The sequence below is a fragment of the Staurois parvus genome, unplaced genomic scaffold, assembly GCF_062004578.1.
Source record: "Staurois parvus isolate SC_StPar_1 unplaced genomic scaffold, SC_StPar_1.0 ptg001899l, whole genome shotgun sequence".
NCBI lineage: Eukaryota > Metazoa > Chordata > Amphibia > Anura > Ranidae > Staurois > Staurois parvus.
In genome coordinates this window covers 7,380-25,000 of record NW_028319695.1, presented here as the reverse complement: position 1 = coordinate 25,000, position 17,621 = coordinate 7,380, and the positions used below count along the sequence as shown (strand labels likewise).

The window sequence follows — 17,621 nt, the reverse complement described above, 5'->3', positions numbered from 1 at the left end:
GCAAAAGTTTGGGCACCCTGCAGAATTTATAGCATGCACTGCCCCCTTTGCCAAGCTGAGACCTGCCAGTGTCATGGATTGTTCTCAATCATCGTCTGGGAAGACCAGGTGATGTCAATCTCAAAGGTTTTAAATGCCCAGACTCATCTGACCTTGCCCCAACAATCAGCACCATGGGTTCTTCTAAGTAGTTGTCTAGAAAACTGAAACTGAAAATAGTTGACGCTCACAAAGCTGGAGAAGGCTATAAGAAGATAGCAAAGCGTTTTCAGATGTCAATATCATCTGTTCGGAATGTAATTAAGAAATGGCAGTCATCAGGAACAGTGGAAGTTAAAGCAACATCTGGAAGACCAAGAAAAATATCAGACAGAACAGCTCGCAGGATTGTGAGAAAATTGAAAACCCACGTTTGACTGCACGATCCCTCCAGAAAGATCTGGCAGACACTGGAGTTGTGGTACACTATTCCACTATAAAGAGATACTTGTACAAATATGGTCTTCATGGAAGAGTCATCAGAAGAAAACCTCTTCTACGTCCTCACCACAAAAATCATCGTTTGAACTTTGCAAATGAACATATAGACAAGCCTGATGCATTTTGGAAACAAGTTCTGTGGACCGATGAGGTTAAAATTGAACTTTTTGGCGGAATGAGCAAAGGTACGTTTGGAGAAGAAGGGGCACAGAATTTAATGAAAAGAACCTCTGTCCAACTGTGAAGCATGGGGTTGGATCAATCATGCTTTGGGGTTGTGTTGCAGCCAGTGGCACAGGGAACATCTCACGAGTAGAAGGAAAAATGGATTCAATAAAATTTCAGCAAATTTTGGATGGTAACTTGATGCCATCTGTGAAAAAGCTGAAGTTAAAGAGAGGATGGCTTCTACAAATGGATAATGATCCTAAACACACCTCGAAATCCACGGGGGATTACATCAAGAGGCGTAAACTGAAGGTTTTGCCATGGCCTTCACAATCTCCTGACCTCAACATCATTGAAAATCTATGGATAGACCTTAAAAGAGCCGTGCGTGACAGACAGCCCAGAAATCTCAAAGAGCTGGAAGACTTTTGTAAGGAAGAATGGGCAAATATACCTCAAACAAGAATTGAAAGACTCTTGGCTGGCTACAAAAAGCGTTTACAAGCTGTGATACTTGCCAAAGGGGGCAGTACAAGATATTAACTCTGCAGGGGGCCCAAACTTTTGCAGACGCCATTTTTTTGTTTTCTGTTATTTTGAAAGTGTAAATGATGGAAATAAAATCTAACTTTTGTTGACATATTATAAGAATGTCTAATCTGTAATTTGATGCCTTTTGGAGATTTTTCCATCTTTCCTTGGCTTCTTTATGCACATTAATACAAATTTTTAGCTGGGGTGCCCAAACTTTCCATCCCCACTGTATATATATATACACACACACACACACACACACAGGGGCAGACTGACCATTTGGAAACTCGGGCACTGCCCGTGGTCAGTAGGGGGTCCCATGAGGTGCCCCCCAATACCTTTTTCATAGGCTCTTTTAAGTTTGGGCAAAGACACGGGCCCCATGATCCCCTATCGCCCGGGGGCCCCATGAGTTGTCAGTCTGCCCCTATGCACACACACACACACACACACACACACACACACACACACGTGTTGAAATGCGTTTTTTATATGCTACATATTACAAAATATCTGAAACATGAAAAAAATACAATTACTCTACATTTTTGGTAAAATGTACTTACAAATGTGATAAAATTACTTTTTTTTTTTATATGCTAAAAAAAGAAATCTGAAGGATTTAAAAATAAATAAATATTATATATATATATATATATATATATATATATATATATATATATATATATACATATATACACACACACACACACAAATATTTTTCATGTATTTTGTAATATATACAAAATTAAAAAAAAAAACAAAAACACACATTTCTACATACAGTGATATATATATACACATACATATATACAGACACACACTGTATGTTGAAATGCGTTTTTTATATATTACATATTACAAAATATTTGAAAAAACAAAAAAACATTTAATCTACATTTTTGGAATGTATTAACATATATTTTTACATACATTTGTAAACATTACTTTTTTTATATGCTAAAAAAAAAATTTGAATACATTAACAAGAAAGAATTTCTAAAAATATTTTTCATATATATTGTACTATATAAAAAACATATTTCAACATACAGTATGTAAATATATATATATATTTTTTTTTTTTTAATATGGCCAAAATTGTATTTACAATATATATGACATAATATTTGGGAAGAATATTTTAAAAACATTTTTCTTCCATGTGGGAGGTACAGCCGTTCTGCACATCTCGGCCTGTCCCGGTAGGTTTACATCACCCAATAAGTGAAGTTTTGGTGACAACAAAGATTGGAGAACGAAATAAAAGCTCTCAATGCTCTTGTCCCAGATACACATCACACATGAAGAACAAAAGCAAGCTCTCACCTGACAAACTGGTCGCGGCCGCCCACTGCAAACTGGTACGTGTTCGCCGGATTGACATATATCGTGTACAGTCCAATCTTTTTGTCCTTCTCCTTGGTGACAACTAGTCTCCTGTGTGTGTGCAAAGAGAAGGCAAAGCAGGAAGATGCGTTAGACTCTGTAAGACGTTGCTTTGGTGTGATGTCAGAGGGAGATTGGTACTTACGACGCAGGTCGGTCTTGCCGAAGGTCGATGGTGAACACTACAGCGTCCTCACCGGCGGACAGGAAAGTACACTGGGAGTCGGGTTCTAGGGCGAGCTGAGGAGGAGGCAAAATACACAGATAAAGACCTGTGACAACTCTGCGCAAATCATACAATTAGCGATTCCTCACCGTGTGATCACTATGTCAGCTATGACACCAACCAAAAAAAACACTGCCACCTTCAGGCTGCAGTACCACCTGTTTAATGCTGTTATTTTCAGATACAATTACAACATTAAAAAAAATAATAAATTGATAACGTAACCATTTGAGTAGCAACCTGTGATACCCCTTCATTAGGCCATTTTTCAGTTTACAGTGATAATTATTGGGTCATGCCACACGGTTTACAAATTAATGGTATAGTATTTCAACGTGTGTGTGTGTGTGTGTGTGTGTGTGTGTGTGTGTGTGTGTGTGTGTAAATATATATGTGTGTGTATAATATCTATGCATGTACATGTATATATGAGTGTAAAATATATATTTGAAATGCTACAATTTTGGCCATATTCAATATATTTATTTGTGTGTGTAAAAAAATAAATAAATAATAATAAATATATATATATTTATTTTTTTTTTTATTTTTTTTTTACACACACAAATATATTTTAAAATATACTGAATACGGCCAAAATTGTAGCATTTCAAATATATGTCAATATATTTGGGAAGAATATTTGTGAACTATATTTCAAATATTTTTCTTCCATGTGGGTTGTTCTTTTGAAAAACAACTGGCCAGATCACCAGGAGAACATAAAAGAAAGAAAGCCTAATAAAAGAAAACCAATGCAGCCATCACATCGAAGAATTCATAAGCTGCAATATAATACACGATTGCTTTTGGGTTTAATACGAATAATACGTTTAATTCGAATAATACATTTAATTCTTCGGGTTTAATACGAATAATACGTTTATTTCTTCGGGTTTAATACGAATAATACATTTAATTCTTCGGGTTTAATACGAATAATACGTTTAATTCTTCGGGTTTAATACGAATAATACGTTTAATTCTTCGGGTTTAAATACCACTATAATATATAAAAGGAAAAATGGGCTCCTTTAATTTCGGTTATAAAACCGCAAAATAAAAAACCAGACCGTAGGAGCACCCCCTAGTTGGACAGTGAACACCCCGAGGTGATCTGGTTTCTGCCACAATGTCTGGAAATGAACATGCTGGTATGGATGGGGGTTGTACAGGTCATACAGAGGAAGTTGTGAATGGATTAATGTACAGGTCAGTTCCTTCACCCAGCCATAGACCGATCATAATTTGGCCGGTTCAGCAGGAACCATACGCATTTTTCATCCATCTATGGACAGGCTGGTTGTACTGAAGTGCCGTCAACAGTAATGGTTGTATTCTGATGGTGGGGAAGCCTCCCGCCGTCAGAATACAAAAGCGCAATTGGAGGCATTCCCCCATCAACACTGACTGTGTTGATGGGGGAATCAAGCAATTTTCTTTCCTTCAAGCCGTGTCATCCGCCTGCTCAGAGGGGATCAGCGGAGAGATCCTCCCCCCGCTGAGCAAGCGGATAGGCTAAAAGGGTCCAAATCAATGATCACATGATCGGGACCTCGCACAGAGGTCCAATACAGAGATCTGTGTACCAATCGCGGTGCCGCAATTTATACATCCGCCCGCTCAGAGGGGATCAGCAGAGAGATCCTCCCCCCGCTGAGCAAGCGGATAGGCTAAAAGGGTCCAAATCGATGATCACATGATCGGGGACCTCGCACAGAGGTCCAATACAGAGATCTGTGTTCCAATCGCGGTGTCGCGCGTCTCCCAGGGAGTGCGCACAGGCAATGGATGCGGGAGACGTTTAGAAACGTCCACCCGCTTTGGCAGCGCTCCCGTCCGGCCGTTTATCGACATGGGCCGGGCGGGAAGTGGTTAAAGAAAAAAAATTAACATTTTAATGAATTGTCATATATTTATGTGCATTTATCAGACTGACTGGCGTCCTGCTTTAAGACTTTAGTTGAAGACAAGTATTATCCTAAGGAAAAAAAAACCCACACCAAAAAAAACAAAAAGAAAATAAAAAAAGAAAAAAACACAAAACAAAAAAAACACAAAAACGAAAAAACACAAAAACGAAAAAACACAAAAACGAAAAAACACAAAACGAAAAACACAAAAAACAAAAAGAAACACAAAGAAAAACAAAAGGAACAAAAACAAAGAAAAACAAGGAAACAAAAACAAAGAAAAACAAGGAAACAAAAACAAAGAAAAACAAAGAAACAAAAACAAAAAAACTTAAAAAAAAAAATCTGCATACCTTGTGAGAGGCTCCTTTGTGTTGCGCCACCCTCTTTGTATTCTTGCAGCATTGGGTGGCAGAGAGCTCGGCAACACGTACCTGCCCGTCGCGGGCACACATGGCAATCGTGGAGTCCCCGCTGTTGGGCAGGAATTTTGCCTGATGAGAAAGCGACAAAAAGGTTAGAGAGACCTTCGAGGGAGAAAGAGAAACACATTCCTCTTACAAAGGGATAGGGTTTAGTCATTCGAAGTTCTCAGAAAAAGAGATCTGGGGCACGTGTGAAGCCTGACACCTTTGGTCAAAAGTAGAATATAAGTCACGCCCCAAAGCGAAGCTCTTTTTTGTTTTTAACTGGTCAAAAAAAGGCTGCATACAGTGATGTCTCCACCCAAAACCAACCTTTAATGCGTTTCATCCTTTTTGAGGAAGCCAGTAGTGGTGAAACGCGTTAACGGTTGGTTTTGGGTGGAGACATCACTATAGTGCAGCCTTTTTTTGACCAGTTAACAAAAAACAGCTAAGCTTTGGAGTGCGGCTTACTGCGAAACCGACCTTCGACGCATTTCGCCACTGCTAACGTGCTCATAGAGATAGAAGACTTTCATCCTTTTTGAGCAAGCCAGTAGTGGTGAAAGTTCTTCTATCCCTATGAACAAACGCATCAAAGGTTGGTTTCAGATGGAGACATCAATGTATGCAGCCAAATTAAACACAGAAAGAAGAGCTAAGCTTTGGAGTGTTTGTGGTAGCCAGCACCCTGGTTGTCCATGTGGGGTGGAAGGCGCATATCTGGATTGGATCCATGGGTTTGGGTATGTTTGTGGTAGCCAGCACCCTGGTTGTCCGTGTGGGGTGAAAGGTGCATATCTGAATTGGATCCTTGGGTTTGGGTATGTTTGTGGTAGCCAGCACCCTGGTTGTCCATGTGGGGTGAAAGGCGCATATCTGGATTGGATCCTTGGGTTTGGGTATGTTTGTGGTAGCCAGCACCCTGGTTGTCCGTGTGGGGTGAAAGGCGCATATCTGGATTGGATCCATGGGTTTGATTATGTTTGTGGTAGCCAACACCCTGGTTGTCCGTGTGGGGTGAAAGGCGCATATCTGGATTGGATCAATGGGTTTGGGTATGTGTGTGGTAGCCAGCACCCTGGTTGTCCGTGTGGGGTGAAAGGCGCATATCTGGATTGGATCAATGGGTTTGGGTATGTTTGTGGTAGCCAGCACCCTGGTTGTCCGTGTGGGGTGAAAGGCGCATATCTGGATTGGATCCTTGGGTTTGGGTATGTTTGTGGTAGCCAGCACCCTGGTTGTCCGTGTGGGGTGAAAGGCGCATATCTGGATTGGATCCTTGGGTTTGGGTATGTTTGTGGTAGCCAGCACCCTGGTTGTCCGTGTGGGGTGAAAGGCACCTATCTGGATTGGATCAATGGGTTTGGGTATGTTTGTGGTAGCCAGCAACCTAGTTGTCCAAGTGGGGTGAAAGGTGCATATCTGGATTGGATCCACGGGTTTGATTATGTTTGTGGTAGCCAGCACCCTGGTTGTCCATGTGGGGTGGTAGGTGCATATCTGGATTGGATCCATGGGTTTGGGTAGGTTTGTGGTAGCCAGCACCCTGGTTGTCCATGTGGGGACAGGATTGCTAAAGATAAACTAGTCATGTGATGCTACAGTGTTGCTCCCTTGCTGGTTGACCCAACAAGATATTGAAGTCTCTTCCCACTCAATGGCAAAATTCTGCAGCATTTGGGCCAAGGAGGGAGCGATGCCATGGGAGCAGACGAGAGCTCTCTAATGTTTCTGTTGCTGGCGAGATTCTGCTAGCGCGACATGGCGCCTACACAGAGAACTGAATGGTCATCTAAAGCATAAAGCTCCACTTAGTAAGAAATGGGTCCTCAAAAAGACATATACAATAGAAGCCCAACAAGTTCTAAGCATTTTTCACAACAAACTAAACCTGAACTATATGGCCAAAAGGTTTGTGACCACCACACCTACCAAAATATTTATTTTCCCCCCAACGAAGGGTCCTGCTCAAGTTACAGCATACAAAAGGTAGACAACCTTTAGAACCCCAGAAGAGCTGAAATTACAAAAACCATCATCCTTCTGCCTTTGGGAGTCATGCCTGTGGGCGTCAAGAGTTTTTCAATGTCTCATTCACAGCTGGAATGCCGAAGTTGCCTACCTCTTTCAGCCTTGTGGTCACAGAGGAAGGTCCTCTTCTGTCCCAGCATGACTGTGCCCCATGCACAAAGCCAACTACATACAAAATGGTTTGACCAGCTTGGTGGGGAGGAACTTTGAGTCTGCACAGGCACTGCACGCAGAGACGCAGTTTCCGGAGTCCCGAGTGACGTACTTCCGGTACGGGACGCCATTTTCCTAGAGCCTTACATGAGTGCAGTTTACCCATGCAGGGGAGAAGAAAAACGCTGTACACAATGTGAGTGACTTTCTATTCTATAAATAAAATGTTGGTATTTTAACTACTACACTATGGAGGATTTCTTTTCTTGAACTCACCATTGTGAGAGTGAGGATTTACAGAGGATTGGAGTAGAGGTCTCCGTGAGGCGGAAAGGTGTGGAGGAGAACAAACAGAAGGATAACCTGAGAGGTACCATCCAGGAGTGCTGAGGATCCAAGTTGATCCTAAAGGCTTGTTGGCCCCTAGGGGTCGTAGGAAGGAGGTGAGGAGGCATTGCAGCCAAAGTGGAAGAGTGGATTTTTCACGAGTGACACCATGTTAACACATTGCATGTGTATTTAAGCATCACTTGGACTTCACTGTTTTATATTTGTTTTTTGGATATTGGACAATACATTTACTTTAGTGATTTGGCACGATCACATGTATTATTGATTAGGAGTGGCACTAACACAACTATTATGCTGAATGGTTATAACAACACTAATATGTTTTATGAGGTTTTTCACTCATGAGTTAAGTTACACTTGTTTAGAGCACTTATATTTTAGACACTATGTGAGTTGTCACTAGGTTTATGTACCTAATTTATTTATTTTAGTTGTTTTATATATGTTATCAAGCGCTACACTATTAGATTATTTATTTGCACAAAGACATAGTTTGACCAGCTTGGTGTTGAGGAACTTGAGCGTCCTGCACAGAGCCGAGAAGTCAACCCTAATGAACACCTTTGGCAAGAAATGGAACCCCAGCTGCAAGCCAGGTCTTCTTGCACAACATCAAAAGCTGATGACGCAAATTATCACAGACACTCCAAAGTCTTCCTGTTGCATCTACAGGACAGGAAGTGAAGAAAAATCTTGGGGCCTAGGCACATGGATGCAAATACAGGTGTATCGGAGTAAAGCAAAAATACACCTGTCTTTAACAATGCCCGAGAGCCTCAGCTAGTGCTTATTCCTGCCCCTAGGGCCGTATTAATAGTACACGTGACCCAGAAGCTGCAGTGCGATGGCCTATGTTCTGGGCCTTCAGAAGGAAAAGTAGACAGCGCTGGCCACCTCGTAGCCAAGGGGGTCGTTAACACTACCAGGATCACTTCCTTGGGCAGGTTGGTGTTGGCTTCAAGGCTTTGCGTTTTTTTTTTTGTTTTTTTTTTTACAATGCAAGGCACCATTGACGTCACCCACACATGTGCTCTGAAGGAGTGGCATACCCGTGCTGTGCCTTCAGAGCCCTGTGCCGTAAAAAGTGACGTCATCGCGGCTGCAGCCAGCGAACCCCCGAAGACTGGGTGAAGATGGATTCCCTGTCAGGAACCGTGCAGCCGCCGGTGACGTCACCCACACATGCACTCTGAAGGAATGGCATACCCGTGCAGTGCCTTCAGAGCTCTGTGCCATAAATGGTTATGTGGGAGTGATGTCATCGTGGCTCAGCCAATTAAGCGGCTGCAACCAGCGAACCCCCAAAGAAGACCGAGTGAAGATGAATTCCCTGTCAGGTACCGTGCAGCCGCCAGTGACGTCACATGCGCTCTGAAGGAATGGCATACCCGTGTCGTTTCTTCAGAGCCCTGTGCCGTAAACAGTGATGTGGGAGTGACATCATCGTGGCTCAGCCAATTAAGCGGCTGCAGCCAGCGAACCCCCGAAGAAGACCGAGTGAAGATGGATTCCCTGTCAGGTACCGTGTAGCCGCCGGAGACGTCAGCAGCACATGCGCTCTGAAGGAATGGCATACCCGTGCAGTACCTTCAGAGCTCTGTGCCATAAACAGTGACTTCATCGCGGCTGCAGCCAGTGAACACCCAAAGAAGATTGGGTGAAGATGGATTCCCTGTCAAGTACTCAGGATTCCCTGTCAAGTACTGTGTAGCCGCCGGTGATGTCACCAGCACATGCGCTCTAAATGAATAGCATACCTGTGCAGTTCCTTCAGAGCCCTGTGCCGTAAACAGTGACGTCATCGCGGCTGCAGCCAGAGATCCCCCGAAAAAGAATGGGTGAAGATTGATTCCCTTTCAGGTACCCATGATTCCCTGTCAGGTACCGTGTAGCTGCCAGTGATGTCACCAGCACGTGCGCTCTGAATGAAAAGCATACACGTGCAGTTCCTTCAGAGCCCTGTGCCTTAAACAGTGACGTGGGAGTGACGTCATCGTGGCTCAGCTAATTAAGCGGCTGCAGCCAGCGACAGGGAACTGCTGAAGGGACCCATTTCAGAGGCAAGTCTGTCATATTGTGCTAGTTTGCGGTGCGTAAATTAGGACTTTACCCTGCGGGGGGACCAGTTTTTTTTTTGGTATCAGCAGCAGTTTACTACTGCTGTAAAGCTGAATTACAGGCAAGGTCATGTTTATAAAGATTGCTTCTTAAAAGCAGATTAAATGCAGTACCAGTTCTCGTCAGTGTCCTGTAGGGGCGCTCTGCCTGGGATGGCTGGTGGTATAGTATCCTCATTGTATGAGGAGGGTCCTGAGGACCTTCCATGTGAATAATAAACCAAATTAAGTACCCACTGGGCAGAGTAAGTTTGTAGTATCTCCCTGGTGTGGAGGGTTCCAAGGGTGCCTCCTGATTTAAACTACCTTGAGCTACCCTGTCTGGATGAGGGCCCCGCCCCCGGGCCAGCCCCATTTGCGCCCCTTCCCACACCTGGGGATCTATTGATACTATGCCAAGGTCAGGTACACAAAAAAAAGATTGCAACCACAACTACCAGAGAAAAACCCACAGGTAACCTCAGCAGAAATACAGGCTTCCCTAGAAAAAGTTGATGTGGTTATTTCTAGGAGCACAATAGGACGATACTGGAACAAAAATGAGCTGCGTGGTTGAGTTGTCAGCAGACTTTCCCGTGTCAATGCCACAAAAAAGCCTGGTTACAATATGCCCAACACCACCTTAACACGCCTCACAGCTTCTGGCACTCTGTAATTTGGAGCGATGAGACCAAACTGGTCACAAGCGCTGTGTTTGGAGAGAGGTCAACCGCGACAAGAATACCATCTCCACTGTGAAGCATGGTGGTGGCTCACTGATGTTTTTTCGGGGGGGAGCTCTAAACAATCTTGTGAAACTTGATGGCAAAGAGAATGCAGCATGTTATCAGAAAATGCTGGCAGACAATTATCATTCTTCTTCACAAACGCAGAGCATGGGACACTCTTGGAATTTCCAGCATGACAATGGCCCCAACTAAACACAAGGTCAAGCAGACCCTCCAGCCGAAAAAGGTGAAGGTTCTGGGAGTGGCCATCACAGTATCCTGACCTTAATATTGAGCCGCTCTGGGGAGATCTCATGGCTCATGCAAGACGGCCAAAGACTTTGTATGGCCGGGAGGCACTTTGGCAAGACGAATGGGCAGCTCTACCACCGGCAAGAATTCGGGGGCCTCATAGACAACCATTACAGAAGACGGCATACTGTCATTGATGCTAAAGGGGGCGCTACACAGGATTAAAAACTAAGGGGATGCATTTCATTGGTTTACTTGTTGCCAGGCTTTGTTTTATAATTGTGCCATTCTGTTGTCACCTCCAGTTACAGAAAACGAATCCCAGTAGAAATGGGTTTTGCCGACTCGCTCATGTTTTCTCCGTACATTTTATTACCAATTCTCCAAGATATAGATGTGTAATATTTATATATTTTTATTTCTCCAAACAGCTGAACCTGCAATTCAACTTTACCAAAACTGGATGAAAATTACATATCCCCCCTTTTAACCCCTTCCAGTCCGGAGCGCTTTCCCCCTCCCCTTCCGGTCCGGAGCGCTTTCCCCCCTCCCCTTCCGGTCCGGAGCGCTTTCCCCCTCCCCTTCCGGTCCGGAGCGCTTTCCCCCTCCCCTTCCGGTCCGGAGCGCTTTCCCCCTCCCCTTCCGGTCCGGAGCGCTTTCCCCCTCCCCTTCCGGTCCGGAGCGCTTTCCCCCTCCCCTTCCGGTCCGGACGCTTTCCCCCTCCCCTTCCGGTCCGGACGCTTTCCCCTCCCCTTCCGGACGCTTTCCCCTCCCCTTCCGGACGCTTTCCCCTCCCCTTCCGGACGCTTTCCCCTCCCCTTCCGGACGCTTTCCCCTCCCCTTCCGGACGCTTTCCCCTCCCCTTCCGGTCCGGACGCTTTCCCCTCCCCTTCCGGTCCGGACGCTTTCCCCTCCCCTTCCGGTCCGGACGCTTTCCCCTCCCCTTCCGGTCCGGACGCTTCCCCCCCCCTTCCGGTCCGGACGCTTTCCCCCCCCCTTCCGGTCCGGACGCTTCCCCCCCCCCTTCCGGTCCGGACGCTTTCCCCTCCCCTTCCGGTCCGGACGCTTTCCCCTCCCCTTCCGGTCCGGACGCTTTCCCCTCCCCTTCCGGTCCGGACGCTTTCCCCTCCCCTTCCGGTCCGGACGCTTTCCCCTCCCCTTCCGGTCCGGACGCTTTCCCCTCCCCTTCCGGTCCGGACGCTTTCCCCTCCCCTTCCGGTCCGGACGCTTTCCCCTCCCCTTCCGGTCCGGACGCTTTCCCCTCCCCTTCCGGTCCGGACGCTTTCCCCTCCCCTTCCGGTCCGGACGCTTTCCCCCCCCCCTTCCGGTCCGGACACTTTCCCCCCCCTTCCAGTCAAGGCCAATTTTCAGCTTTCAGCGCTATCACACTTTGAATGACAATTGCGCGGTCATGCAACTCTGTACCCATATGAATCTTTTAGCATTTGTTTGAGACAGATAAAGCTTTATTTTGGTGGTATTTATTTACCACTGGGATTTTTTTTTTTTTTTTGCTATGTAAATAATCCAAAAATTGTAAATAAGTCCAATAATTTTGAAAAAAAAAGTGTTCTTATAAAATTTTGCAAATAAATATTTCATCATAAACATTGGCCAAAATTTATTCCGTTATTTTGGTAAAAAAAAAAAACAAAAAAACCCCAAATTAGTGTATAACCAAAAATTATAATTTAACATTTTTTTTTTACATTTTTATTTTTGTTATATTATTTATGCTTTTTTTTTTTACATACTGTCACCCTAGCAGTACAGCGTTACCATGGTGACACTGTACTACTTGTGGGGGGTGATGAAGATTTTTTTTTTTTTTTTTTGTACACCGATTGCTTTTACACCCATAAAGGCTGTAAAATCAATAATTTCTCCTCTCTGGCTGCATTCTTGCAGCCATTGAGAACTACTGAGTGAGCTGTGATTGGTCACAGCTTGTCACATGGTACAAGGCTGTTGTGAATAGCCTTGTATCATGTGACCTCTGTGATCATTCACAGATTTCACACATAGTAAGCAATGATGTCAGAAGTGACATCTTGCTTACTACTCTGCATGTGATCACTGATTGGCCAATCAGTGATCACATGATCGGGACCTCGCACAGAGGTCCCGTACGACGATCGATGTTCCACTGTGTCCTGGCACAGGACACAGCGGGCACCGGATCGCAGTGCTGCGCACTCCCAGGGGGCGTGCAGAAGCAGGGGGCAGGGAGGCCGTTTATTAACGGCCACCCGACCCTGCACTGCCACTGTTTATATAGAACGGCCGGACTGGAGGTGGTTAAAAGTAATTTTTTTCTTTTTTTTTGTTGTGTTTACATTGTCAACGTTTCTAAGCAGATAACATTTAACTATCTGAATCTTCTATTTCACAAATATTAGCGTGAAACTAGGTTTTCAATGCATGGTGGTGGGCAGCCTGTGCACAACTGACTAAGCATAAATTCCTTCCTTTAAAGGTGGGGGGGGGGGGGGTGACCCTTCTACACGACTCACTACAATCTCTGTAGTTTTATCTCCCTGGACTCCTGCTGCTCTTACTGGATGCTAGTGGTGAACATACAACAAATAGGTAAAATGTCATATTGGCGTTCGTCAATCAGTTAAAGTTTTGCTTGTTTTGTACAGAACATTATAAATAAATAAAAAAATACCAAAAAAAAAAAAATAATAATAGAAAAACAGTGAGTAGTGTCTGTGCATACCTGAAACACGTTGCTTTTGTGGCCGCTCTCAAACTCTAGAACGGGCTTTTTCCTCACCCAGTCCCAAACGACCACCTTGAGGTCATCGCTGCCGCTTGCCAACCAAGTGCCCCTCTGGTTGAAATGCAAGGTGTTAACGCAGCCGAGGTGCCCATCCAGGCCGTGTAAGAGCCGGAACCTCTGGACGAACCCGCGTGCCCCGCAGGCGTCGTAAATGAAGCGCCGGCTGCTTCCAATCTCCCTTTGTCTGAGCGCGCGGATGGCTCGCCACCGAGGTCTGGGCAAAGGTGTCTTCTCCGAGGACACCCAGTCTTCCAAAGCCCTTTCATCATCAGAAGAGTCCTGGTCATTGTTGGCTCGCTTTTTTTGGCCTCGTTTACGGAGTCTGTCTTCCTCCTCCTCTTCTTCCTCCTCCTCTTCCTCATCCTCCGAGTGTGAACGGTCATTTCCACGGTTCTCATCGTTAATGGAATACAGTCCAGTATCGTCCATACTGTCGGAGTCCTTGTCCTCCCCCGAGCTCTCAGAGCTACTGTCCCTGCTTTCTGCTCGGTTTGTGCCCGTCTCGTCTCCGGTGAGACTTAGGCTTACGTCTGAGGCTTCCACCTCAATCCCCGATGAGTTCTCCTTCCCTTCTTCTGTTCCAGACATGTCTTCTGGGCTACTGGAGAAGCTTCCTGAGCAAGAGAAGAACCAAGAACATATGAGATAAAAGGGAAGCATCACAGGAGCAGCAACAAATGTCAAATGATTTAAATACAAAAGACAACCTGCACAGAAATCATTCTTGTTGGGGCCAACTGGGTGGTGGTGAGCAAACTGGTCACCAATAATAAAACAAAGGGCCTAGTGGGCCAAAGGCAAGGGTGGGAAGAATGACCGAAGGTTGACATGGAAGTTCAGGCATATTCAAAGCCAAAACTTTTTTTTTTTTCTATTTTTGTTTGAGGTAGGGAAGGGTTAGGACTCCCTAAGTTTTTATTGCTTGAGGAACTTTCAAATGGAGGACACTTGTTATGGTGACAACCAACCAGGAACAAAAAGGAGCCTTCAAATGGAGGACACTTGTTATGGGGACAACTAACCAGGAACAAAAAGGAGCCTTCAAATGGAGGACAACTAACCAGGAACAAAAAGGAGCCTTCAAATGGAGGACACTTGTTATGGGGACAACTAACCAGGAACAAAAAAGAACCTTCAAATGGAGGACAACTAACCAGGAACAAAAAGGAGCCTTCAAATGGAAACGCTTATTATGGAGCCAACTAACCAAGAATAATGGAACCTTCAGATGGAGACACTAGTTATGGGGACAACTAACCAGGAACAAATAGGAGCCTTCAAATGGAAATGCTGATTTTGGTGCCAACTAACCAAGAATAATGGAACCTTCAGATGGAGACACTAGTTATGGTGACAACCAACCAGGAACAAAAAGAAGCCTTCAAATGGAAACGCTTATTTTGGAGCCAACTAACCAAGAATAATGGAACCTTCAAATGGAGACACTAGTTATGGTGACAACCAACCAGGAACAAAAAGAAGCCTTCAAATGGAAATGCTGATTTTGGTGCCAACTAACCAAGAATAATGGAACCTTCAGAGGGAGACACTAGTTATGGTGGCAAATATCTGAGATTGTATTTCCATCTCACAAAAGGAATTTTTTTTTCTGTAACATGACGGGAAATGAAGACATTCCCCCAATTGGACACAGATAGTGCAAAAAAAAAAAAAACCCACCCCCCCCCAAAAAAAAAAAAGTCCACAAATATGTATCCGACTTCCTTCTAGTGTTTTCCATTCAAAGGAAAAAAGTTATGGCCTCATTCACACAAGCTTACTAAAGGTGGATCTTCAATTGTTGCTGCCTCTCCACTCTTTTTAAAAAAAAAAAAAAAAAGGCCGGCCCACCCCTTCCCCCACACACGTCACTCGCCTAGGTGAATAATGTACACTTTGCCTGCTGTGCCTCCTGGGATATGCATGTCACCTAACCCAGGAAGTATAATCCTTCATTGAGAAAGGAGGAGTGGAGTGGACCTAGCAGCCTGTCATCGGGAGAGCCGCCAGCTAAACCTGGAAGAGCCAGCAGCTTCCTGACGACGTCTCATTCTTGTGTGACATCGTTAGGAAACTGCTGGCTCTTCCTGGTTCAGATGGTGGTTCTCCCGATGACAATCCACTAGGCCCATCATCAACATCTCCCAATGACAAGCCGCTAGGCCATTTAAAGTGGGGATTTAAATAAATATCCAAAGAGAAACCAACACGTTTCAGGGGTTCGGGCACTGCCCTTCATCAGGTCTTGGCGCAGGACCAAGTGGAGGCAGAAGAGAAGAGGATTTCAGCAGGACAGCACTGAAATTCCCTGGGCATGTGAGTATCTTAAAAAAAGATATTAAAGATATATATATATTCTCCATACATACACACAGAGTATACAGTGCTAGGGCGGGGTGGGCAACTAGGCAAGTATACAGTGCTAGGGCAGGGTGGGCAACTAGGCGAGTATACAGTGCTAGGGCAGGGTGGGCAACTAGGCGAGTATACAGTGCTAGGGCAGGGTGGGCAACTAGGCGAGTATACAGTGCTAGGGCAGGGTGGGCAACTAGGCGAGTATACAGTGCTAGGACAGGGTAGGCAACTAGGCGAGTATACAGTGCTAGGGCAGGGTGGGCAACTAGGCGAGTATACAGTGCTAGGACAGGGTGGGCAACTAGGCAAGTATACAGTGCTAGGACAGGGTGGGCAACTAGGCGAGTATACAGTGCTAGGGCAGGGTGGGCAACTAGGCGAGTATACAGTGCTAGGGCAGGGTGGGCAACTAGGCGAGTATACAGTGCTAGGGCAGGGTGGGCAACTAGGCGAGTATACAGTGCTAGGACAGGGTGGGCAACTAGGCGAGTATACAGTGCTAGGGCAGGGTGGGCAACTAGGCGAGTATACAGTGCTAGGGCAGGGTGGGCAACTAGGCGAGTATACAGTGCTAGGGCAGGGTGGGCAACTAGGCGAGTATACAGTGCTAGGGCAGGGTGGGCAACTAGGCGAGTATACAGTGCTAGGGCAGGGTGGGCAACTAGGCGAGTATACAGTGCTAGGGCAGGGTGGGCAACTAGGCGAGTATACAGTGCTAGGGCAGGGTGGGCAACTAGGCGAGTATACAGTGCTAGGGCAGGGTGGGCAACTAGGCGAGTATACAGTGCTAGGGCAGGGTGGGCAACTAGGCGAGTATACAGTGCTAGGGCAGGGTGGGCAACTAGGCGAGTATACAGTGCTAGGGCAGGGTGGGCAACTAGGCGAGTATACAGTGCTAGGGCAGGGTGGGCAACTAGGCGAGTATACAGTGCTAGGGCAGGGTGGGCAACTAGGCGAGTATACAGTGCTAGGGCAGGGTGGGCAACTAGGCGAGTATACAGTGCTAGGGCAGGGTGGGCAACTAGGCGAGTATACATTAGGGCAGGGTGGGCAACTAGGCGAGTATACATTAGGGCAGGGTGGGCAACTAGGCGAGTATACGCTAGGGCAGGGTGGGCAACTAGGCGAGTATACAGTGCTAGGGCAGGGTGGGCAACTAGGCGAGTATACAATGCTAGGGCAGGGTGGGCAACTAGGCGAGTATACAGTGCTAGGGCAGGGTGGGCAACTAGGCGAGTATACAGTGCTAGGGCAGGCTGGGCAACTAGGCGAGTATACATTGCTAGGGCAGGGTGGGCAACTAGGTGAGTATACATTGCTAGGGCAGGGTGGGCAACTAGGTGAGTATACATTGCTAGGGCAGGGTGGGCAACTAGGCGAGTATACAGTGCTAGGGCAGGGTGGGCAACTAGGTGAGTATACAGTGCTAGGGCAGGGTGGGCAACTAGGCGAGTATACAGTGCTAGGGCAGGGTGGGCAACTAGGCGAGTATACATTAGGGCAGAGTGGGCAACTAGGCGAGTATACAGTGCTAGGGCAGGCTGGGCAACTAGGCGAGTATACAGTGCTAGGGCAGGCTGGGCAACTAGGCGAGTATACATTGCTAGGGCAGGGTGGGCAACTAGGTGAGTATACATTGCTAGGGCAGGGTGGGCAACTAGGTGAGTATACATTGCTAGGGCAGGGTGGGCAACTAGGCGAGTATACAGTGCTAGGGCAGGGTGGGCAACTAGGTGAGTATACATTGCTAGGG

General features: G+C 45.9%; 1 protein-coding gene across 1 annotated transcript in view; it reads right to left on the bottom strand.

The window, feature by feature from the left end:
* Window positions 1–14,127, bottom strand: part of DCAF8 (DDB1 and CUL4 associated factor 8) — a gene marked incomplete at both ends in the record, with an annotated part of 40,458 nt that extends 26,331 nt beyond the window's left edge. Inside the window, 4 exons of the mRNA XM_089664360.1 lie at window positions 2,512–2,622; window positions 2,717–2,811; window positions 5,064–5,204; window positions 13,451–14,127. Of these exons, the coding sequence (XP_089520486.1) occupies window positions 2,512–2,622; window positions 2,717–2,811; window positions 5,064–5,204; window positions 13,451–14,127 (1,024 nt within the window). The remainder of the gene's footprint in view (window positions 1–2,511; window positions 2,623–2,716; window positions 2,812–5,063; window positions 5,205–13,450) is intronic.
* Between the last annotated feature and the right edge of the window lie 3,494 nt (window positions 14,128–17,621).